The 25649-nt window shown below is 34.3% G+C and overlaps 1 protein-coding gene across 1 annotated transcript in view; it reads left to right on the plus strand.

The window, feature by feature from the left end:
- The window catches only part of wg (Wnt family member 1 wingless), a 60746-nt gene that overhangs the window by 32306 nt on the left and 2791 nt on the right, over positions 1-25649 (plus strand). The window contains exon 3 of the mRNA XM_023166871.2: positions 13888-14195. Within this exon, the coding sequence (XP_023022639.2) occupies positions 13888-14195 (308 nt within the window). The remainder of the gene's footprint in view (positions 1-13887; positions 14196-25649) is intronic.

Below are 25649 nucleotides of genomic sequence, written 5' to 3' on the forward strand. Positions count from 1 at the left end.
AAGTTTATTAATACGGGATCAAGATCCCGTATAGTGATATACAACAGTGTTTATAACAATACGCAAGCATGTAGCTCGAAGAGCAATACATCATCGTTCTCCGCGGGAAGTCTGGTGATGACGTAATTACCCGGTCTGCCCACAGGGGGCGCATATCATGGGACTGACAATAATTCATAATGTTTGTTGGGATCACACAAAGAGATGTTCAAAAATGTTCAGCGTTTTAACACGTTTGTGAGTAAAAAAACAGATATTAATGGCGTTATTAGGAGTTGTTTTTTGTCGTTATTGCGGTCGGTAATTATGGAACATAAATACTAATTTATTCCGACAAACAACCATAATGTGAATGAATTAGTGAATTTTGGGTGGAATTTTGTTTGGCAATAATATTTGTAGACTCAGAGAACATGTTTTTATTTTTATTCAACACTTTGACTCTGACGGGATACATTTTTTCAAATATTTCGTGAGTAATTTCTTGTAATCAAGTGGAAGTTTAAATATTTCATTACCTTTGTGAGCTGTAAATTAGCAAAACTCTTTTTGTATGACGTATTCCACAATTCTGACTAAGAGGACCAGAAATGACTGTCAGCTTTCGAAATTTTGGGTGTTTTGGGCGTTGGGGTGTCTTTCCTATGCGACAGGTTAGTGAAGGGAAGAGAAGGGAGTCTTCAATTCTCCTGCATTTCCTCAAATTTCATAGGGTTAGTAGTAAGAAACTTTTATCCTTTAGAGTGATTACTTCGAATTATATGAATTGAAAAATGTCAATCTATTTGCAGCAATATTCCAAAAGACCCGAATCTGCGCTTTATCGATCATCAGAGGTTGTTAGCAAAAAAATAAAATATAGATTTGGTAATGCTAGTTAGATGAAGTCGTATGGTACCACAGACATTGAGCAGATGCATGTATAGTCGAAGTAACCGATATAGTAATCTTAAAGGTGTCGACGAAGTCAAAGGTCAAAAAACCAATACAAAGGAATTATGCCGCAACGAATTAGTCCACGTGGACTGAAGATTTGGCGGTTCGTATTGGATAATTTTTACTAACCGAGTTTTGTGATTGGCTGAAGAGTCATAAAATTAAATTTGAAGTCATGTTACGGTGACCAACAGAATGTAGCGATGAGTACCGCGTTGTGTGTGTCATTAAAGGGGAACTGCTGGAAGGTAGGGGGTACTATATCTTTTACTTGAACTATACCTGGTGAACATAGTTTTTTATACGTCAAAGAATCGTATTTTTTTCTAAATGATGCACAGTATCATAACAGAACTTGTTGTTTTGGAGCGACAGGACCAAATTTTCAATTACGTTAACGTAAAATAACCTGAATAATATTCACTTCTTCGAAACACCATTGATGTGGTGGACAGTATCATGAAGACGAATCCAAAATACAGTTCTTTCGGGGTGATATGTTTTGATATCCGGCGTTGTATCATCGATATGACTCATGTCATATCGATGACTTGGGAAGTACATACAAAATGTGGAAGAATTTTTTAATATAGGAAAGACGGTCATATTGAAGTAGGTGAAGAATGATCAATGAAAGGTAACAATATTTGGAAAACTACTGTTGTCTTAAACACATCTAACGTTAAATAATTATACCACAATGACTTTAATTATTCACTGAGGATACACTACAAAAACACACTTTTGTCTATTTTTATAGTGTATCCTCAGTGAACATGAATTTCCACAAAATAAACAAGTCGTCAATCGAAGAAGTGAACTTCAATTATTTACTCATTGCAACAAATAGCATGATATATGATGACGATTAGATTGAGGTTATTAATGAAAATTACAATTGAAAGATAAAAGATAAAAAATAAGAAATTCTAACTCTACATACGGATATTATGACTGTATATGATATTGGAACTTCATAAGAACATATAGGTGAAATGAAGTTAGTGAAACATATGTTTACAATAGGTTTAGTAATGTATGTAAACAGCTTTTTTAAATTATGAACGTACAAAATTCTGAACAGTACTGGTGGTATACTCTGGCAACAATCTACCAACCTGTGTGAAGAACGTCATTATGAAACTGACTTGATAATATAATTCATATTAACGGAAAAACAGATTTTAAACAAATATGAATCTGAATTTGATCACTCTGGTGACTGAAGTTTTTGAGATATTCTAACCTTGAAGTGTAATATCACAGTCTGCATAAGAATTCAGCTACCAATTTTCATGTCAATAATCCTTAAACCCACAACTAGGTGCTCATGAATCTTAAATCTCCCAAACGAACAAACAAATCTCCAAGACATAACTCTCCACCTCACCAATTCACGAACCTCAAACATACAAAACTTGAAACTCACAATACTCTAAACTAACACCATCGAAAAATTGAAAATCCGAAAAACTTCAACAGAAAATGCCTCAACGCATTATCTCCAAACCTACAAGCATCAACATAAAATTTGCACCACGCTTTCTAAACACACACATCAGAAACTCGAACTCACAGTTACAATCAGGTGTTGAGAGTTTTATGAGAAATTAGGATAAATATAAAGGTACACCGTGTTGTAGAAATCCCAACACTTCACTTTCATATACTTGTGATGCACTGTTTAGATCCTTTGGTGTAGTAATGAATATTTCTGGAGTTTTTTCCCAACACGTCTATCAGAAATAACTACTCCACTGGCTAATACTACGAAAGGCGTCGGACTATATTTGACAGGCGTCAGTGCAGAAAATTTCCTGCATATTATGCAATTGGCAAAACAATCGAAATAGTCCACTTTCAATTCTGGAACCGTCAAACTTGCAGACCGGTTTCGGGCTCCTTAGCCACTCGTCAGTGCAAGATAGTGACCATCATCAACTTAAAATCAATGATATTCCATAAATAAAATCGAAATTCCTTCAGAGTATTTCATTCATCGTCGTAAGTTGGAGCGAACATCGAAAATGTCACTCCGTCTAGTGGACGAAGTACTAACCGAAATTTGCCCGATTCCTCTGAATGAGGAAGAAAAACTTTCTTATTAGTCAGTGGGCTATGCTTGAAGACAGGCAGTAAACAAATCTAAAGAAATGAACTTTAAATGTTCAAGCCCGTCTCGGATTTACCTACACAGTAGGTTGAATGGAATGACGCCTATCAGAAAACATCTACTCCACTGATAGGCGTCAGTCCATTCAACCTACTGTGTAGGTATATTCGAGACGGGCTTGAATATTTGAAGTTCATTTCTTTAGATTTGTTTACTGCCTGTCTTCAAGCATAGCCCACTGACTAATAAGAAAACTGATTTTAACCTTCTTCATAATTCAAATATGAGTTGAAATGTTTATATAAGAAGTCGGATGAGTGTTTCCGTATAGCATTTGGAGAGATCTTCGATGTTGGTTGAAAAATGAGTTCAAAATGTGTATTTTTATTGACTTGCTTTCATTCCTATATGAATGGATATTTTCAAGAGATCAACTTCATGTAAAGGAAGACAACGATATCTAATGTATGATATCGGTTCTTTTCGTTCGATGTGAATGTAGAAGCAATAATTTTCAGGTAATATCTCATTGTTCTGTGGTTGAAAAAGTCACCAACAAGATGGATAATCGTTCAAAGTAATCACTACCGACTTGAGTCCTTCCAAATTCGATTCTCACAGGTGTTGTAACTCCTTCAGAATGACGTTTACTGGAATTGCCAGAACTGTTTGCACGTCGATAGCAATGCAATAAACTCGCCATCATCGAAAAGACCGTGACCGATTGGCATTGTTCACTAGGTAGAAGTCGAGCTTCTGTATATGAATACAGGGTAATAAATCTATTATGACGAATGAGAGAAACTATTATTGCGCTGCAATATTTTCAGAATCCGCCTAATAAAACTATTCAGTACGCACAAAGCGTAAAGCAGTTACTAAATTATTGTTCGTCATTAGGAAAGGTGCAAATCAACGCATATTATTGGACAATATGCGAGACTGATTGTGATTTGTGATTCTCAGACATTTGAATAATGTTGTAATGAGTGCTCATTGTCATTTATCATCATTTGAGAACGATGAAATTGTAATTTTAGGCTTGCAAGCTGTTCTTTCTGAAAGTGTAAGAGTAACGGATACTTCGAAAGTTTTTCTTTGGTGCAGTTTCATCAATATAGTTTTGGCATACTTTCTTTCAGCTTTATTCAAAATATTCCAAATCAAAATAGAATATCTTACATTCTAGACAGCTTCTGTATAGAGAGCTGTGAGTATGTAATCAATAAGAGGTACATTTTTACTATTGAAACACTATGATATTCGAAAACTCTGTTTTTGGGGTCATGGCGACAAAACTTCTGCTATTGCTTCACTTGAAAATGTTGCCTTTCAAACTTCGTTTTCTGCTTCTATTTAAACACCTGAGAAATGCGCATCTGGCAATAATTTGCACCGTATATTCGTAGATTGAAAATTCGACGAATTTTCTACATAAGTTGATATCATTTGGCACTCACATTGCCATTGCCAAACAAACTTCAATGTCAAATGACATCTGCCATCTATAAGATTGAAGGAAACCTCAATTCTCATCAAGATATTCGAGTGTTAGGTCTTTTGTCGATCCTGTAGATGGCGTTCATAATCATTTCCTTTTGTACTGATGAGACCTTGATGGTGTTGGATCACAATATCATCTGTTCATATTTATTTCAAACCCAATATGGGGAACTGAAAAGGAGTGGAATAGTTTTATAGGAGATTTTCACATCATAATCTAGTAACGATTTCAGCCAGACGGAATTTAGTGCGAAAGAATTTGAACGATATTTGCCGGAGCCACAATATCTTTTCATGTAAAATGTCCTTTTGAAAATAATCTTGAAATTTTTGTTAGTTCTTTTCACTTCTACAGTTGATGTTTGTATTTCAATTTTCCTGAATTCTCAATAGCAAATACACTCATTTCATATAGAATTATCACATAATATTATTTACTCTAATATTCGTGATGCAGTGCTCGTCCGCACTTTTCACGTTCCACCGCCCGAATAGACGAATTGAGCGTGCTTAATCCACCATACTTCACAGACCTCTCGCCAACAGACTGCCATATTTTAAAGCACGGCCTTCGTCGACTCCAGCGACTCCCGAGTACCCAATTCTTATGTTTTCGAAATTAATCCACTTGTGTTACGTTGGAAAAAGCGCACTGATTAAAATGGCGCTTATTTAGATTAAATTGAATGAATAATATTCACTGAGATATTACAGTTTGAAGTAGACTCATTGAAACGAACAAAGCTTGTGAAACAACCTGATACGAATAATAATCAGTAGAAATTAAAGTCAGATTTTCGATTGGTATCAGATATTATAATTTTTGGATTGGTTAGAGATTGCAAGTTCTCGAAGAATTTTCCTTAGATTTTATCGATACCAGGTCAGATCGTCTTGAGGACGTAGGCATTCATAGTTCGTCAATAGCGAAAGTATGCAAATCATTCTGTGTTCATCAATTCAAACAAACGACTCACAGTAATATAATTAAGGATAATCTGACTATCATTTCCGTCGAATCAGAGTTCGGAGCTTCTTTCAGTGAATCATTATTTATGTACCTGTTGTAAACATAAAGGTTATAATTTTCGGTAATTATTTCACTATAATTACTGATTTTACACCTATTACATCGGTAATTATAGGTTGTGGTTTTCAACAGAGAACCGGTCAAAAACACAAGGCTGTTAGTTTTTGATTATAATACATAAGTTTTTCGATTCAGCACCTGAATACCACTAATATGAACGTCATAGGCGTACCAGAATATTTCAATTCACGTCCATAGCAACGACTTCTTGTTGTTGAATTAAAATCGAATAACTTCGTCCAAAATTATCAAAAATTTAAATAGTAGGCATTGGTATGATTTTCGTCCTCGCTGTCAATGCCCATAGCATTGGTTTTGTCTGCCACGGTAGCAGACGAACGCTTGGAACTAGCCCGGATTTTATTTTCTTTGATCATTATAAAAAAATAATAGGCCAATTTCCCGGCGCATCCGCCAAAAATATTATCTAAAACTTGAGTCAGCCATATTTTTGGTATATTGAAGAACTAACTGCTTTTCAAATAATGCGTTATTGCACGTTATTGCAGCGTCATATTCAGCTAAGGTAGTTGCTGCTTCTTCGTTGCATAATTGATTCTTAAAAGTCTGACTTCATTTTTACAAATAACATGTCGATGAAAATAATTGAAAGTATCCCACGTGTCTCCTATTATCACATTCCATACTTGAATATGAGCAATCAATCTTGATTTCAGTAGGCGTGTTCAGTAATGATCGCATCGTCAAATCTGGAAATTAGAAATTTTCCCCGGAAAAAATTGTTTACTGCTTCATTGTTAAAGCACATTCATGGAAATTGGTTTGAATCATATATAATTGATACTAATACTAATTTGAATGATCTATTTCAGTAATCAATATGTGAATCACATATTGCGTGATATATAGAATTATAAAAATACTATTTTCATCGATTATTCAATTTTCCCGACTGTTGTCTGTGGCAACAATAAAACTTATGGAAATTACGACAAATAACTCTATCTACTATATATACAACGTTATATTATGAAATAATGAGTGGCACTTTTTCGGATTTGACGCATTCAACAATCAAAAGTTTTCAGAAAACCCATAAAAGCATGAAAAATCACTGAGTGAAATTTTTTTGTGAAATTGAGATGAAATGTGGGGATTCATTCAGAATATGACGACTAGAAAGATTGTTGCCCCAAAAAAATCGGAACACTGGAACACTTAGGTAAAAAATATATGTCTGTATGAAATTTTTTTTCCGTTAACCAACTATCGCACTCCTACAAATTTGACAACCTTCAGAAGTTGTGCAAGCCAAGAACTAACGAGGTCTTACCTTTTAACGTGTGATTCCTATAACACGTGTTGGACGATAGCAAGTAAAAATCGAGCGTTCAGCCTGCGGCTTGAACCATCGACTCACACATCGGCCGATTGACTGAGTGAACAAAGCACCCACGTCGAACCGCCCGACTACCTACTGACCGAAATTATGACAAATATTATTATATATGTATTTCAAAGCGGAAATAGGTGTTTTTCCAAGAAATATTTAATAGAAAAAAACAATAACGTCATTCCAAATTACTCTAAGTGAATGATCATTATCACACCAATGAATGGAAAATTATGAAAATTTTCATATTTGACAGTTTTAAAATCCATAATGTTATCAGTATGTTATGGTGATGCCAACAGTGATTACATAGTAGGTACACTTTTTTTTCAAATAATTGTAGTTTGGATTTTACCAATTTACAACACCTCTTCTGAAATTGAATCTGTTACAATTCCAAACCATTTCAATAATGAAAAAGATTTTCCATTCTGAAAAATTTCAAGTGGTTGATTTTTTTCAACCAATGTTTCCTGAATACATTTGATGCGTTATTAAACCTGATATGTATACTATCAACATACAAAAACGTAATATTCACACATAAACCTTTTTTGTCGCCTTCCACTAACTGAATCTAAAATATCTGCGACGTCACGAAAATTTCTGAAAATAATTCAAGGTTACCGTTGATGAATATTTACTTGTAATAAAGGTATTACAAGTAAATATTCAATACAGTTTCATCAGTATTCAATTTTTATCAGAAATTTAATAAATGAACTCCAGATTTCACTGAATCAACGGTAACCTAACTCATATCAAACATGAATAACAAAACAAGGAATGAACTAATGAAAAAAATATGTTGAACGGTTTTATTGAAAAAAAAAGATAACAATGATGTTGATAATTATCTGATCAATACCGTATATTGCTGAGGAGGGAGCTTCTAATTCAGCTTCTCATTCTGTTCAGTTCTTTCAGTGCCTCATTATTACAAGGTTATATGTAATCCGCCATTTTGTAACTGCACCTTTTTTAAAGTGTGCTGCTATTCTACTAATCAAACCCTGTCATTTGATACCTATATTGAGGTAGTTGTGAAAAAATATATAATCCGCCATTTTGTTGCTGCGGTCATCTTGGATTTACAATGATACAGTATTTATTAAATTTCATTGTCGTCAAAACTTAATGTGTGTACCAAAAATCAGATCAATTCCTCTACAGAAAGGGGGTCAAACTTCAACTCCTAAATTTAACCCAAACAAACATACAGAGCAAGCTAAATATTCAAAATTTCTCTCTAAATACAAAATCACAACAGCTGTCAGAAGTAATAATAATTTGGGTAGAACTCTGTTTATGCTAAATCCAAACGAGATGAAAAATTGACGTATATATAGAATAGAGTGTGGCGAATGCTCTGCAGTATATACAAACCAAACCGGTAAAATTTTGACGTTAGTCTCCGTGAACACGTTTGTTTGGACAACAAATCTACAATGCATGAACATCTTCAAGAATCAAAACACAAAATGAGTAAATATAACCTCAAAGTCCTACACATATTTAATAAAGGAAAAAATGAATTTGTTGGAAGCCATGGAAATCAACAAATCAATTGAAAACCAGAAATATATATCCCTAAACGAGCAACTTGATTTATGTAGGTCTTCACTCTTTAATTTGTAAGTTTAACAACCCCTATAATATTCAGTGTTGAATTTTAAAGTTGGCACCGTGATTCGTTCAACTACCTGTCCTATCTCACCTAAAAACTCCCAATACTACCGAGTTTTTCAAATTTCAAATTTTAGTTTTATACTTGATAATATTGTCAAACCCGAACCGGTCCTATGAATAAAATTGACTAGTGGTAATTAGACAAAAGTGTTTTTATTAATTTCATTAAACTAAATAAAACCGTTCAAAAACTCTTATTTGTCGTACCGCGGTTGATAATCGCAGAACAATCTTCTTTTAGTTCCTCCAGGTGGTTCATAAACTACTACAATCTGTAATTCGTCTCGCAAGCAAGTTGATTAGAAGTATACCGGAAAGACTAGGTAGTAATTTATCCCCAGGGAGCCATCCTTTAATACCCGAATGATCGCCGTGTCATGAATGAAACTATATTCACTACGACTTGAACCTAATAATGGGCTACGCCATGCATCATTCTTCGGTTACAATAGCGGAGGCGTGATCCATTTATGTTCCTTTTGGTATTTGTAATGCGTTTTGTTCGACATGTTAAGCTTTGGTACTTTTGATGTATGGTTTACCTTTGATGGATTTTTTTCTGAAACTGACATCCAATACACAAGTGGTCTCATTCGTGAAATTTTGCAAGAGAGAAAGCTGTACTTGAACTAAACTACGGCGGTCATCCGGTTGGAAAAAATGTTGATTTGAAAATCGAATCGACTTTAGAAAGAAATTATCCCCAAAGTAATAAATGATACTTTTATAATACATGAAATTAACTATCAATAACAGGTACGAAACAAATATAAGAGTCCATTTCTTTCGATTTCAAATGATGACTCCTGTAAATTCTACCAAATAATATGGAATGGATATTTTAAGTCAATGGAATCCAAAAAATTAATCAATAAATAATATACAGTGTGTAAAAGCCAAATGGGATAAATTCATTATTTCGGTTACGGTAAATATTCTAACAAAATCCCGAAACATGTGAAATTTGAATTATAAACTGATATACTTCAACGAAAAAATGCTACCCCCACCTTCAACCCCCGTCGAATGATAGGTACAAGCCCCAATTTTTTAAGTTTTCAAGTTTATTGCAGCAATCAAGATAAAATAAATGAAAATTATATGGTTACCGAAATTCTATAAAATACACTCAAAACGTATTGCAATATATCAATCAATCAAAATATGCTTTATTATCAAAGAATAACATCTTGTTGACAAAGCCTGTATAAATAAAATAAATTAAATTATATGAATAACATTTAATTATTTACTTAGTATACATAGTATATGTAGTCACTACTTTATAAAATTGAATTGTTAAAAAGCAATCAGTCACTCATTTAAAATTCAAAATATAACAAACACTAGTATTTATTATTAGTCTATTATATCCGCATAATATTCTTCCAAACTATAATAGGTTCTATCGGAAAGAACTCTTTTTACAGCTTTTCTGAAGCCAGTGTTGGACTGTATATTTTTTATATAATTTGGAAGGTGGTTGTACATCTTGCAGCCGTTATATATAATGGAGTCCTTAACTAGAGTGGAATATGGTAAAGTTAGTATGATATGGTCACTTTGGCGGGTGGCATATCTACTATCTGTAATGAAATTTTGTTTATGTTTATAAATGAGACACACTGTTTCATGTATAAATATACACACTGCCGTGAGAAGGGTATCTTGCTTGAAGTGAACTCTACACGAATCGCGAAATTTTAATTTACAGAGGTATCTCAGGTCTCTTTTTTGTAAAACAAAAACACTTTGAAGAACATTTCCACTGCACACTCCCCAGAATGGGATACCATATCGCAAATGTGACTCTATCAAGGAGTAGTATACTGACTTTGCGATTGTGTAACCTAGTTCGTTTGCAGCAATTTTTACAGCGTAACAACCAGAGGACAATTTTTCATTCAGGTTTTTGACATACCCAAAACATATTTCATGTTGAGGTAACGATAATAAGAAAGTAAGCAAAAACAATAGGAATGTTATTTTTGGATGGTATCCTTTAAAAAGTTGTAAATGATTTCCGTAGCAACATTAGTTTGAAATGCCTTGTTAACTTGTTGACAATAAGTTGACAAGGTTGACAACAGGAAGATCAAACAGTTTGATATTCCTCTTGAAGATGATTACTTGGTGATCGAAACACGTGTCGAGGTTTTGAAATAACGGTTTGGTGTTGTGAAAAAACTTAGTAATATCCATTACTGCATCAAAGGTTCCAAACAGTGCATCACAAGTGTACCTTATAGGCCTTCATTTGCTGAAACAGGCCTCCTAAGTTACCGACGTGGGAATTTTCAGACATTGACAAAAATATATAGACTTTCCCAAAGACAGCAAACGTTTTTAATTTTCAACACTCTTTTCGAAGCGACTTTCAACAACTGGCATCATTGAGAGATAAACTACGCGATCTCTGAGACTAGGCTGAATTCAGTCCTGTTCATCTCCTGATAATGCCAACTTGGTTGGTGAAACGTACGTTAAGAGGAGAGTTATAGTTTTGATGTGTTGTGGCAGTACTTATTATGGACCATATATAATATTTCAAAAAAATGTTTCTCAATAACTTGTCTGAGAGCGATTTCCGTATTGGACTCTCAGTTGTATGCGAAATGAAAACTCTGGCTCCAATAGAAAGAGTTGATGTATTGCAGTCATGAATTATTTTTGTATGGTTTCTCAAATTAACAGTAAGAAGATCAAATCAAACAATGATAACATATTACAATCAAATGATAACTATCTTCGAAAATATTCAGCTTTGTACCTACTTTAAAACTATGATTCGTGTTATTCTGAAAGTTCAGGATTCCGTGAGGTTTTTAAAATCATATACATGTTACCAAATAATACCAGCTAAAAATTCTCTCAGAAACTACAAAGAATGGAATTACATAGAAAGAAGTCAATCTGATATGTCTGGACATGCCAAATAACATTTAGGTATGAGTGCCAGTGCCATTGACTTAAAAAAGTATAATTTGCTCTAGAAATTCAAATGCTTTCTTCATCGGATCAAAAGTAATGAATGTTTTAAACAGACGTTGGGGTTCTTCAAATTGGATTCAAGCTGTTCTGATAATGCAGTTGTCTTATTCATCCTTCGATTTGTTTATGTTTAATCATTTTATGCTCTGTGAGTTCTCATCTCAGTTGGTGGTTTTTATTTCATACTGTTATTCCAATCTTTATTGAAATCTGTTAGTGACAAACATAGGCGTACTAGCTTTCGGCACAACAATGGAAATATTCTCAAAGTTTAGTATTTCGACACCTTCGCTTTTCGTGATCGGAAAACAACCACTAATTATTGAATGACACATCATATTGTATGGAATATTAGTGAGGAGTTCAAATTCAAAATGTATGCAGTGGAATTAATTTGCAACTTTTCTAAAACTGAGTAACATAAAGTTAATTAGATATTATTACATGATCAAAAATGATTTCAATAACTACAATATTTCTTTGTTACATTTCTATCACCAGTGCGGTAAATGTTCAACTGTTTTGGATGAAAATGTGAATTTTGTCAAGTGAACACACATGTCTTCATATGTTTTCTGAGGTTTCTAATGCTTTTTTGCTATCATAGTGAGAACCCGCAAGTTTGTCAAAGTTCCTCCCAACCATCATTTCCCTTATTTATTTTCGATTACTTCCTTTGTATCAGAAATGAACTAAAAAAACTCAATCCAGTGGATAATATGCGTAAGAAGTACATGGCCTTCACCCCTTCGATTGTGACTATCTCGATAAATGAATTATTGCATCATCTTTAATCATACAGCTATTGCCCCTCCAGAAACGACAACCCTCGGAAGTCATAACATGTGCCAGCTGAGAATTAACAAGGTCTTACCTTCTAACATGCGATTCCTAGTACGACCAAATAACACATTCCTTTTCCTCAAAAGCGGTAGTATATTATTACTCAACCGGAGTATGATACTGGTCATTGATGGTTTTATTACATGACTAATGAATATTTCATCATTAGCTTCCTAAAAAACGAACGCCATGATCTTTTCAGCAAATGAAACTGTCCTGGTTTCCTTCAGAGCCAAGTCTTTTCACTATTTGAACTGAAGTGCTGAGTTCGTAATCCATCCATATTTGATCTGTAACAGTGTAACTCACTTGATTCATGAATCTCTAATCGCTGTTTTTACAGTAATAAAATTCATGTTATTTTAATTTTTATTCGACAGAAAAAAAATGCAATGTCTGCTGTCTGAAACTCGCACAGTAGATTATCATTATCCAGTATTTTTTTCGAGTTGTGTTTGATGTTTACTATGTGGCGCGTTCTGCTCGATTAGGGTTTTTCGTGAATATTTTATTGTTCTGAATGATGAAGCATACTTTTCTAGATTTTCTTCGTTATCAATCGAATACAAATACTTCAAATGGAAGTATCGTTTCACCTGAAAAATAGTATGTTTGGTGTTTCAAAAACAAGAGTTCTGCATTTTATACCGACTTGGTATCGCAAGAAAGAGTCTTCTAGAATACGTTCTTTCACCAGTATTAAATTATTGCTATTCAACATCAGAAACTTCTCAATCCACTTTGGTTGATGTTTCTTCTTAATTTTCTTCATCCTAGTTATTGACATCTTCTCAAAGAGGTCAAAGAAATGTGCTTTTGAGAGCATAACGGTTACATTACTTCCTTTTGAAAGTTTTGACAGTTCAAATTAGATTCTCAATAATATGAATTTCCAGTATTTCATACTACTTGGTTATTTGATAAGCTACTGGAACCGATTTCGAGGTATTCCTGCCAACGGCCCCTTGGCATGTATTTTTATCTGGAAGATTTTGAGATTTGGGTCCAACTCCCTCAATCTGGATCCACCAGTATTTCATGATAATAAGCTCGCCCTAATTGTGCAAGTGCGGTACTAGTATCATATAAATTAGCATATGGCAAAGAGGAAAGATGCACTAGTTTCGAAAATTTCATGTTAATATATTTGCTGAATGATTGGATTATAAAGAAATGAAAAGAAATGTATCGATTAGAGCTAAGGTATTTACGAAGTATAGTGAAAAACTAGCTCAAGAAGTCTTTCCACTCTTTTGCCTGGCAACCAGTTTTACTTCTTCCAAAAATATCTTTTCACTCCCTACAAATTGAACCTTGTTGAATAAACTGTTCTTGGTTCCACCTTTTAACAAATATTTTTTTTTTCAGGTTGTCGAGAGACAGCTTTTATATACGCCATCACCTCAGCTGCAGTAACCCACGCGATAGCAAGAGCTTGTAGCGAAGGGTCAATAGACACTTGCAACTGCGAGACGCATTACAAGGGCAGGCCGCAAGTTTTTGCCAACGGAAACACTGCGGCGGCAGTTTCCAACGTTCGGGACTTTGAATGGGGCGGTTGTTCAGACAACATTGGCTTCGGTTTCGATGTGAGCAGGGAGTTCGTGGATACAGGAGAGAGAGGAAAGAACCTCAGGGAGAAGATTAATCTGCATAACAACGAAGCTGGGAGATGGGTGAGTAACAAAATGAGGCATATTCTTTGCAAGATTATACTTGTAAGAATGAAGTTAAGGCAAAAAAAATATGTCGACATTTTTCAAAGGTTTCATGGAGGTGGTTTATGAGATTAAAAAGGATCTGATAATAGATTATACGGTATTCGAGGCTATGAAAGTTTTGAAACCTATTTCTTCTCACCGTTCTTGGCACTCATGGACCTCCACTCACTGGAGTGAAAAATACATATAATTAATCAAATGAGGGATATGCGTTTGAATAAAAATTCAGAAAGGAGTGTATGCAACTCATCAGTTGAACTTTCTGTATACACCAGAAATAATTGAATGTACAAACATTGTATACATTTGTTTAAAATGTATGTATTCGGAATATTTCTGAACATAACATACACAATACACTGCATGTTGAGAATTCAAATGGGTATGAAATTTTTCCAGTTCATTAGCTCTCCATGAGAGCTAGCCTTGTTTGATCAAAATTGATTGAGCATAATACCATGTTCTCATCTCCTTTCAAAAGTATATGGGCTGTTTCAGTATTCGTCTCTATTCGTTGGACTCAGTCATGAACATTTTGGAAGTTGTCCCAAGTTATCATGATTGCACCGTCACTAATCAAAATATGTTCTGTTTATTTTTTTTATATTCCTGTTTTTATATTATTCCAGTGTTCAGGTTTCCTTATTCTCAATAATATTGCAGTCTGACCGATATACACCTGACCATAAGTATACATAACACTGTAAAAATCTCATGTATTCGATCACCCTTGAAGCTCACTTTCCATCAAAAATTGATCCATTCAAAGAATGATATAGTGACGATTATCAAAAAAAGGTTTGTGATGAAAACTGCGTTCCTTGGCCCTACCTTGAACAGAAATGCCCTGAATATTTATCTTCCATGGTTGAGAGCTAGACAGAAAAGGGGATCTGAACTATCGATGACTTTGTCGTAGCAACTTTGTTTTCGTCGACAGTTCTGATGACAAGATATATCAGAGTTTGTGCCGATACTTACCGCGAAGAGATTACTTCTTGCGAGTCTATGCGGCACTCAAATGATGTAGGATTGTTTCATCTATGGGCTGCACATACCCTCCGTAATGCCTGTATTGTCTATTTTTGGAATGGTCCATTGTCTATCCCCAATTTTATTATTATTATATCATGAATAACTGAATAGCTTCCAGTAGTTACTCAAATGAGAGCAAGATGACTGCGCCCCCGTACGAAACTTCTGATCACTATGGACAGGGGGAGTCTGGCCAAATGCCCTCGGCTGAGAAGCACGGCCATATATATTAAAGAAGAAGAAGCTAACCTCTGGGTGTCGGTTTTTCATCTTTCCCTAACACGCTAAAAGACGTATAACGTCAATAATTACTGATAATTTCCCACTTTCATTGATAATATAAGAAATCAGAGATATCAGGTCTCGTAGCAGAGCTACAATTTTTATACGAAATATTCCCTGAATTAATAGAAATGAGACCTATTTAGTTTCCCAGCCACAAGCTCGGGGCTTCGAGCCAATCATAAATTAGTATAATTACTCTGGTATAAACCACTTAAGTAATGAAATACTCGAGCGTGAAAAGATTTACAGAACGGTTACGCTCGCGGAGAAAAATTTATATCCGGATAAGTGAACGTCGTTGAAAAATATGTAAATCGGACTTAATTTCGCATGAAACGTTTAATTCGAACTGTGGACGCTTTCGAACTGATTATTTCTCGTTACGTATTACGGCTCAATCGGGAGCGATTGCTTCATTACCTTCTAATTTGTTTGTATGAATAACGATCCTCGAGATAATTGGGATCAGCACGTCATTGATGTCTTTATTTTGCGTGAAATTGCGCATCGGGAGAACTGTGAGGAAATACTTCAATTGAAATGAAAGGCTGGCATTGGAAATAACGAAACGTAACGTAGAGTATTTCAGACATAACCTAATATAAGTGATAATTATTCATGTTAGTTCATTTTCAATTACATTTCATAAAAATGTATAGATTCAAAAGATTTCGGGAAGTTTCGAATCCAGTATTTTACAAGATGTTTCTTATAGTTATTTTAGACATGATAGTCATAGTCTCTGTCTTAATGTCAGTCTCAAGACAAAGTTTGATGTGTGTATATCTAAAAAAATATTTGTTAAAGGTTTTTTAAATATGATTTTTATTTTATATACAAAAAATTCAGCTGTATGAGTTGATTTTTCATTTTTCTTCAATATAGGACTCAGCGCGGTCTATTTTAAAATCTCTAATGTCGACAGCACGTCGACATTAGAGAGTTTTCTCTGAAGTTTCTCTGAAGTCGTGCCTTTTCGAATTATTATTTTTTGTATAAATCGAAATAGGACATTACCATTCGTTTCTGAACCTTTATAAAGTAGCTCAATAGTATATAATATATTATATTTTGTGTATGCCAGATCTAAGTTAGAGTATGACTCTGTGTTATGGAATCTAGTTCACGACTACAAAAGAATATCAATTGAGAGCATTCAGAGGAAGGAACATATTGTTAACACGATTTGATATGACATCTTTGGAAAATAGGAGAGTTATCCTTGGTATAAAATTCCTGCATAAATTACTCAACAACAATATTGACAGTACGGTTCTTTTACCCGAGATCAATTTCTTATTACCAAGAAGTAAAGGTGAACACAATCTGAAATTCTATTGCGAAGCATCACGCACTAATGTTATGCTACGATCACCATTAAATTTTATGTGTAGTAGTTTCAATAAAATCTGTAAACACTGCGATATTCATTTCGACTCTCCGAACGCCTTGGTATCATGTATTCACAATTACTCTTAATAATACTATGAATAACATTTGTGTCAACATGATTTGTAACTTTTTGTGTTATATACTCAATTTTTCATTCCTCTTTTGAAACTATACTTATATGAATCACACGTTACCGTATTGGGAATCACACGATAAAAGGTAAGACCTCGTTAGTCCTTAGCTCGCACAACTTTCTCAACTTCTGAGAGTTGTCGTTCGTATGGGGGTGACAGCTGAATAACGGAAAAACATATTTTAAAACAGAAGATTTTTTCATGAATATTTTATATATACTTTGTTTCAGCATTTACTTTTATACATTTCCATGTGATGCTTTCACACTGTTCAACAAGTGAAATGAATATTATTATATTATATATTATTATTATCATTATTATTCCTATAATTTCAATATTTATTTCATATATACTCTGTAATAATGGCATTTCCTGTAGCTGAGTACTCCTGTTGGAAACAAATCGCTTTTTTTTTAAATCAGCTGTTGCCCCCTTTCGAACGACAACTCTCAGAAGTCGAAACTTGTGCAAGCTGAGGGTTACAGAGGTCTTACATTTCAACGTGCGATTCCTAGCACGTCGAAAAGTACAATTAAATAATAATTCTTTCATGAATAGTTTGTGTTTGAGAGTAATTCACTTCAATATTGAGAGTCAAAATAGTTATTGGTAGATATTACTGATAGAAAGCGTGGAATTTCTAACGTGCTCAATTCTCATACGCTTTTCATTCGACTCATTCAGTTGAACCATTTTCTCAACATTGATGTGTATTGATTCCTACAAACTACTTGTTCGAAAATCGGTATTTCATGAAGTTACCTCACACATAGCAAAATAAAAGAATTTTGCATCATATATGATCAGTTTTCAGTAGCCTTCTTTTTTATTGTAAAAAAACGAACATTTAACTGGTGCCTGTTTCAAAGAGGATGTATCTGAAAAAAATATTATTAAAATGAGGAGTTTCATGTAGATTGTGTTTAGATTTATTTCGCAACAGTGTTGCAAATCGGAGTCATTCAATGCAGGTGATATTTTTTAAAATAACTTCATACTATACTTTGGGAAATAATCTACATGGAAATGTTTTGAAAAAAAATTAAATTTTACAGTCAACGTGAATCACATGACATTTTTGAGTGATTTTTCTTGTAAATCGAAGTATAGATTGATGCTTAAGTCAAATATCAAATGAAATGTTCATTGAAAGAAATCCAATAATATGCGGACTTTAACTACCGGTCACACTGTATCTAGAAAAATCATGTTGAATAGCATAAAATGTTCTTGATGCATGTTACGTTTCACAAAAATATATGTATTTTCACTTCAGCATCCTGTAGATGGAAAGATACGATTTTCAGGACTTCCAATATAGGTATTTGTATAATATGTAAAAGTATCGACCAGTTATTAAAAAACCACCCTGTACATGACCAGAGTAATTTTCATAACAAAATACTTATTTGCCTTCCATGATTCTCGACTTTAATTGGCATTCCTCATATAAGGGAGCAATTACATCTCTTATCTTCAGAAAACGAGTCATTGAAGACGAATCTTAAGTGCATTTCCACAATTCAGTGTGGAATTGGTATATGTCTCGGGAACAAATCGGCTGGTGCAATCATTTCTCAAAGTGACAGCCTCCGCTTCACGTACCAATATTTATGTTGGCAGTCATGATTGCACGAATTCTGGCCGATATATAGTTTCTTTGAAGTCGATACCACTAATGAGAGAATATATTTTGTTCTATTTATCTTCTTCAATTAATTTTGCCGATAGTGGAGTATTTGTAGGGTGAAATACACCAGACTAACTTTAGCTTTATTGACGCGGATATGACTTGGGAGTCTGATAAAAGGTAACTTATTTTTAAGTGCCTCCGATATAGGCACTTCTCATAATTTGTTATGATATGTTCGTTGGGTACCGAGTGGTTCAAATAAATATTTTTGAAACGGAAAATTACCTACATTGTTCATTTGTAACTACTTGCTCATGCTCTGTGGCGTGTTGATATCCGATTTGACTTTCTATTTTGTTGAAGTATGATATTGAAAGAGTTGCATACAACATGGATGCCTGAAGAACACTGGCATTGGCAACAAAGATATCCGAAAGTGAAACGTCGGTGGCTACATACAAAGGAAGTTTTTCTATGTAGAAGAACGACGAACAAAGACATACGGATAATTCGAAAATGAAAGAGTTTTAGATCTGACGACCCCAAATAATTCATGATGGATTGTTGAGTATAGTTCTAAAGGACTAGCAAATATTTTATCGTGAATGGCATGAGTAAGGTAACTGCTCATTGATCAATGCATATGCCTCGCGAATTTGCTCATTATTGATATCTGGTGATTCAAACAAGTTGGTATTGTGAACATTGAAATTGCCAAATATGCCTACTTGTAGATGTTTTGGCACTGGCACAATTGGTTTGGAAGACTGCTCTATATTCGGTAATTGTTGAAAGTCGATAGACTTAAGCTATGAAACTACTTTGTGTTTTCTTGAATCATATAACTTTTGGTAATTTTGTGTTTCCTTCTGTTTGCAATTCAGATGGGAATCCCAATTCACGTGAATGGAAATCGTGGCCTGTTTATCAAAGAGATTTATTTTTGCACTGATTTTGGTTTTGGAAGTGGTAGAATGGGAAATATATTTGTTTCGTAGATGTTTGAACTCATTATCGATACTTGAGTTGTCTTTGCAGAAATCGATTCGAAAGTTGCTAGTAGTTGCGTTCACAACTGCAGTTTAATCTGCAGTAAGAATGACATAATTGTAAATACCAGAAAAATGCACCATATTCTGGAAATATTGCAGTTTGCGAGATGGTTCATTTTTCTGGAACTGTATTCTTGCTGCCCTCATGAACACTGATGTTTAATATTTTCTTAGAATATCCAATCTATAAGAAATGAGCAGATGAAAATGAAAGTGAGTAGAAGAATAACACAGAATGAGAATCAATATAAAACATTTCAGAGTATAATAGTTTATTGAAACTGAATGAAAGAAAACAATTATGAAGAATCGATAATAACTTACTTCAAGTTGAGTAGCTTATAGTGTAAGTTGTTGAAGAGGTTTGAAGATGTCGATTTCATTACCAATTCGTTGACGGATTAAATTGTCAAATTATGTTCCTGCTTTGATCGTTATCCATGATGATCAATGTTTTCTCGAATTCTCCGATCTATACATTCATTATTAACACGTATTTGAGATGCAATTGACAAAAAACTCCAACGTTATGCATTCCAAAGCACTGTTTCTCATAGTATATTATTGAAAAAATTATACGCATACGGTATCAGAGAAAAGGTTCATGATCTTCTCAAGGAGTTACCTAACAGATCTACAACAAGCGGTGGGTGTAAATAACTGCATAAATGAAATCAGAACCGTCACAATTGGCGTACCACAAGGCACGGTGTTAGGCCCGTGATTGTTTACGTTATACCTGAATAGCCTATTACTTCTGAAGCCAGAAGATACAACAATTATCTATACTGCAGATAATTGGGAAGATTTACAGCATAAGGCAGAGACTGATATTTAGATAATTACAAAATGGCTTCAATACAACAAACTCGCACTGAACATTGATGAAAGTAACTGCATGACATTCACTTCATGTAACCATAATTTGCCTCAACTAGGACATATAAAAATTGATGAAAATATTCAAATAGCAGAAACCGAGTCCATTAAGTATCTTGGCATAACTATGGACAGACATTTATGGTGGGACCTTCATGCTAATTCTATGACAAAAACTTTAGAGGACTGATTGGTAGACTCAGGTATTAAGCGAACTTTGTGGATATTCGTCACTCAATAAGAGTTTATTTTGCAGTAATTCAGTCTCACTTATCTTATGGTATCTTTGGTTGGGAGGTATTCTTGACTGTCACCTAGAAAAAGTTATTATTTTACAAAAATGGGTTTTGAGAATCATCCAGAATAAGAAAATCACCTGTGATGAAATTTTTTCATTGAGCAAAATACTCGACATAAGATAGTTATACTGCCAAAGAATAATTCTCAGTATTCACCGATTATTAATTGAGCTCAAACCTATAGAACATAATCACGCCACTCGGGGTAAAAGCGAAATGGTAGCAAAAATATTGGACAGAGAAGTGTATTGTATCTAGGCCACAAATTATATAACAACTTACCTCCACAATTGAAATTGAAGTAATGGAAATTCATTTAAACATAATTTGACCAAATGGATTCTCAAAACAAATAGGATAATCTTTAGTGACCTAGTGAACAATACAATGTAATTAGTAGTAAAAAACTTATCATTTTCCGATTTTGACACATGTACCGATTGTGAAAATAATACACCTATTATGACTAACTTCCCGAGTGTGAAAACATCAGCATGGCTGACCTATAATTATTAATTTCCAGATTGTGAAAGAGAACAGTATATATTGTAATTACCAAGTAGATTTTCTCTCACGTAGAAGCAATCGCTTGCTTCTGTGAGTACCTATGTTTACACCATGGTATTTATGTAAAGTTCGAATGCTTTTTCTTTAATTTATTGTTGTTGAATGAACATTATTTTCCTTATTATTATAATTTTTCCCATCCGAACATTACGTAATAACGGATTGTGATATAATCAACATACTCTCAATGAATTCATTATAATGTTTTTTTTGTAAGAAATTCAAAGAACATACTAAATTAATATCCAACATGTTCTATCTTTATAAAATTCAGAAAATGAAATAGATATAATCATAGAGATATTTTTAATCTACTAGACATCTACTTCTGGAAAAATCAATCAGATGGCATTATTCCGGACTGCAAAATTCGCAACAGAGATAATCAAAATATGTTTTCCAAAATGTCATATCTTGATGAACAGAAACAGTCGAAAGTCAAAACTAGTGCAATTCGAAAATCAACAGGTTCTCACTTTGTCATTCCAAATGAGAATTATTATGATTTTTGATTTTTCAAAAACCTTATTTTGAATTAATCTACTTTTGGTAAACCCTGGTAGCTCAAAAACATTCAAACACAATGAAAGAATGTAGATGTTCCTACTGGCAAGATTGTAATTTATGCAATATTAAAACATTCTGATGATGACTGGTGTGAGAAAAAGGTTTGATTTATGCGAAAACGGCCGATTACTACCGGGTGGTCTCATTGAGTTGTATATTAAAATGCATATTAACTTGTTAGTGACCGCGGGGACTGCACGTTACTATTAAAGTGACATTCGCTCAGGGCGTTGATACAAAAAAACGTTTTTCGAGAGTTTATCAACATCGTTGAATGGGGAATTCCTGAGATGATGTTTGTTGTTGACTTCATTTGTTTCTTGAGAGTCGTTTTATTTTATGAAAACAAGATATTTTACGAAAACGAAACCAATTTTGATAATGGCAAAGTGAAACTGCCTGATAGTGGTAATTTATAAACAAAATTAGCATTTGGAAAGATAACTCCGTCAAAGTTTTGAACTACGACCCCTGAAACCCCCTCTCTCTCTACAGATAAAAACTCCACAGCCATTAACCTTCGTTCATGAACAAACCCAATATTTTGTATTGATGATGATAGTATACTCTTGTCGTTTATTTCGTTTTGGATGGAATTGGTCTATTTTCCATTTATGAATTGATGTCTTTAATTTAGCTTCATTCCTCAGCTCATGAAAATCATGAAATTATACATAACATCTCAATACAATTCATTTTTCTGATGATATAGAGCCATAATGTGAATAACTGTCCTTTTATAAATTCTTGAGATGATGTCTTCAATATGTGCCTACAATAACATAATTCCAGATCAGTAATGGCTTTCATTCTGAAATATTTGTTTATCTTCTGTTTGTTATAACACAGAAATTAAATATTCTCTTCCTAAGGTTTTCAATTCATCAGCATAAATATAGATTTTTATTGATTACATAATATGTAATAGGACAAGAAAAATTATTTGATATGGCACACATTTATGATGTTCAATGTTGTATCAAATATTTCAATCAAGAAATAAATGTATATATGATGACCCATAACAAACGTCAACAAAAAGACGATCATTTATAAATCATGTCTGCGATTATTTCATTATGAGCGTAATTATTTGGATATTTGGAACTGGTTTGATCTATACATGTTCATTCTATGAATATATTTTGAAAATACAATATTTGTCGAAAGAAATAAAAAAACTATTTTCCTTTCACAATTCCGAATAATTACTTGATTCTGATTCACATGAAAGACTCCACATCAAACCATTATGGCCACTTCGATCAACATCACTTACTGAAATTCCCATACAACCGAGTGTAGAATGGGGAGCAACGACATCTGGTATTTAACTTGCAAAACACGCTTTAAATAGCTGACATTTAAGGTAAAAGCGGGGAAGAAGCCAAGCGACACAGCCTTTATCTGAAAGTAATTTCTGTGATTTCACGTACGACCAAGAAACACATGTTTATGCTGGTATGCTGGCACATTAGCCCGTGTAACACGGTATCTCTCTGCAGGGAGTCTATTGCACATCTAAGAGACATCTGCGCCCTATTGGGTGCCAGGTTAAATCGTATCGCACCGCCTTTACAGCGTACACACACCGAATTTTAATTTGATGACTCTAATGCTCGTATACCGGAAAAATTAGTTACCGAGACATCAAGAACGTTTTGGTCGTTTTGCTACAGCGATATTTATTACTTTTGCGACTATATTCAATAAGAGGGAACGGAGTAGTATGCATAATATAGTGGTTGAATGAAGGTGGATGTGAGATGACAGTAGTTTCATAGAATTATCAGTCTATCTGGATTATTTGCTCTATGCTGGTAGGGGGGTACTATTTATATTTCCGGAATGGCAAATAATAACAAACGTTTTTTTAATGAAAATGGCTTTATTGTTTTTCGAAATATTTCGTTGTTGATCAATATACTTTTTGAATTCGTTCAAACCATTTGTCGAAGAAGATTTTTCATTTCTCTTGAGACACCTCCATAATATGGTTTTTGATATCGCTCCAACTGCTTTTTTGGCGCTCGTAAGTCGTTAACCACCCTTGATATTCGGGAACAAGAAGTAATTGGGTGCCAAATCACGACTGCACGGAAGATGAATCATACATACGTACAAAATGTTTGTTCAAGCTTTATTCAAGCTTTTAGTTAAAATTAAAAAATATTTGTGATAGTGTATTCTATGTGAGGCCCTGCTATAGGCTTATGCCTCTTCAGGGTTAGTGAATTGTGTATGTGTGTGTTGTCTTGTGTGATGACGTCTTATGTTATGTTGTCATGTGTTCCTCTTGTTTGTTTCTCTTGTTTTTCCGTTGTTCCGTTGGAGTGGTCCGGGTCAGTTGCAGTGATAATTGGAATATGGGTCCAGGTTGTGAGGCCGGGGGTAAATGGCATCCGATTTCAGCTCCTTCCAGGACGTAGCTGTTCGCTATCCGATTCCCAGTGGGTATTCCTCTGGGATATCTTGGATCTGCTCCGGGGGATATTCCATTGCTCCCAGGAGTCTTGCTGGGTCAAACGGGAGCTTCTTCCTAGGTGTCTTAGATGAATAATTATTTCGAGGTTTTGACCACTCAAAAATTCACCTGTTTGACGAGATGTGACAGAGCTCGCACTGTCATGATGGAGAATGATTTGTCTTCGGCAGTTAGTTTTACAAATTTCTCCGAAGACTTCTGAGAAACAAATGGTCGTGAGCTACTGGTAATTGACCGTTCTACGTTGCTCAAGCGGAGCAGTGACCATATGACCCATTCGATCGAAGAAACAGGCGACCATTTGCTTCGCTGTGCTTCTTTCACGAACAACTTTTGTTGAATATAGCTTGTCCTGGAATATCCACACTGTCATAGGCATATATCCATAATTCGTTACCTGTCACTATTATACACGTCTTTTGAAGCACCACGGTGAAACTTTTTAATAATTTCCTTACACCTTTTGACGCGAGCCTTTTTGAGCGATTGATGAATTATGGGATATCCAACGAAAACAAATTCCATGTAAAATCGAATGTATAGATGTGGAGCTAATGTGCAAGAATGCCTCTATCCCACCATATGTCACATGACGATCTTGCATTATCAGTTCATACTGCATCAATGTTTCGTAGCACAACAACCGATTTTGAATGACCTTCACGGAATTCGTCGACAACCGAAATACGATCACGATTAAATTCACTATACCAGCGATATACTGTGGTTTTTGATGGTGCTTCATCGCTTTACAAAGATCTGAGTTCAACGAAAACCTTTTCTTGAAATTTACATTTTTTTGGTGAATTAATTTTCTCAACTCATTGTAAAAAAAAACAAATAGCACTTGTACATCGAAAAGATGTTATCGGAACATAAATAGTTTCTCATTATTGTGGTCATTATGAAAAGCAAGCCTCTTAATTATTTTAAGACTTTCTTACATCCCTGTGATGATGAATACTTTGTTTTCTGAGTTTGGACTGTAATTCCTGGTTCGGTTGAAATTTATTGTCCTTCCTCGGTACTGCCTTCAACGCACGATGACCATTTTGATCATCACTCAAGTATTTGTATT

This window comes from Leptinotarsa decemlineata, unplaced genomic scaffold (assembly GCF_025532065.1).
Source record: "Leptinotarsa decemlineata unplaced genomic scaffold, Ldec_3_MD MMD2_P_RNA_scaffold_5, whole genome shotgun sequence".
Classification (NCBI taxonomy): Eukaryota; Metazoa; Arthropoda; class Insecta; order Coleoptera; family Chrysomelidae; genus Leptinotarsa; species Leptinotarsa decemlineata.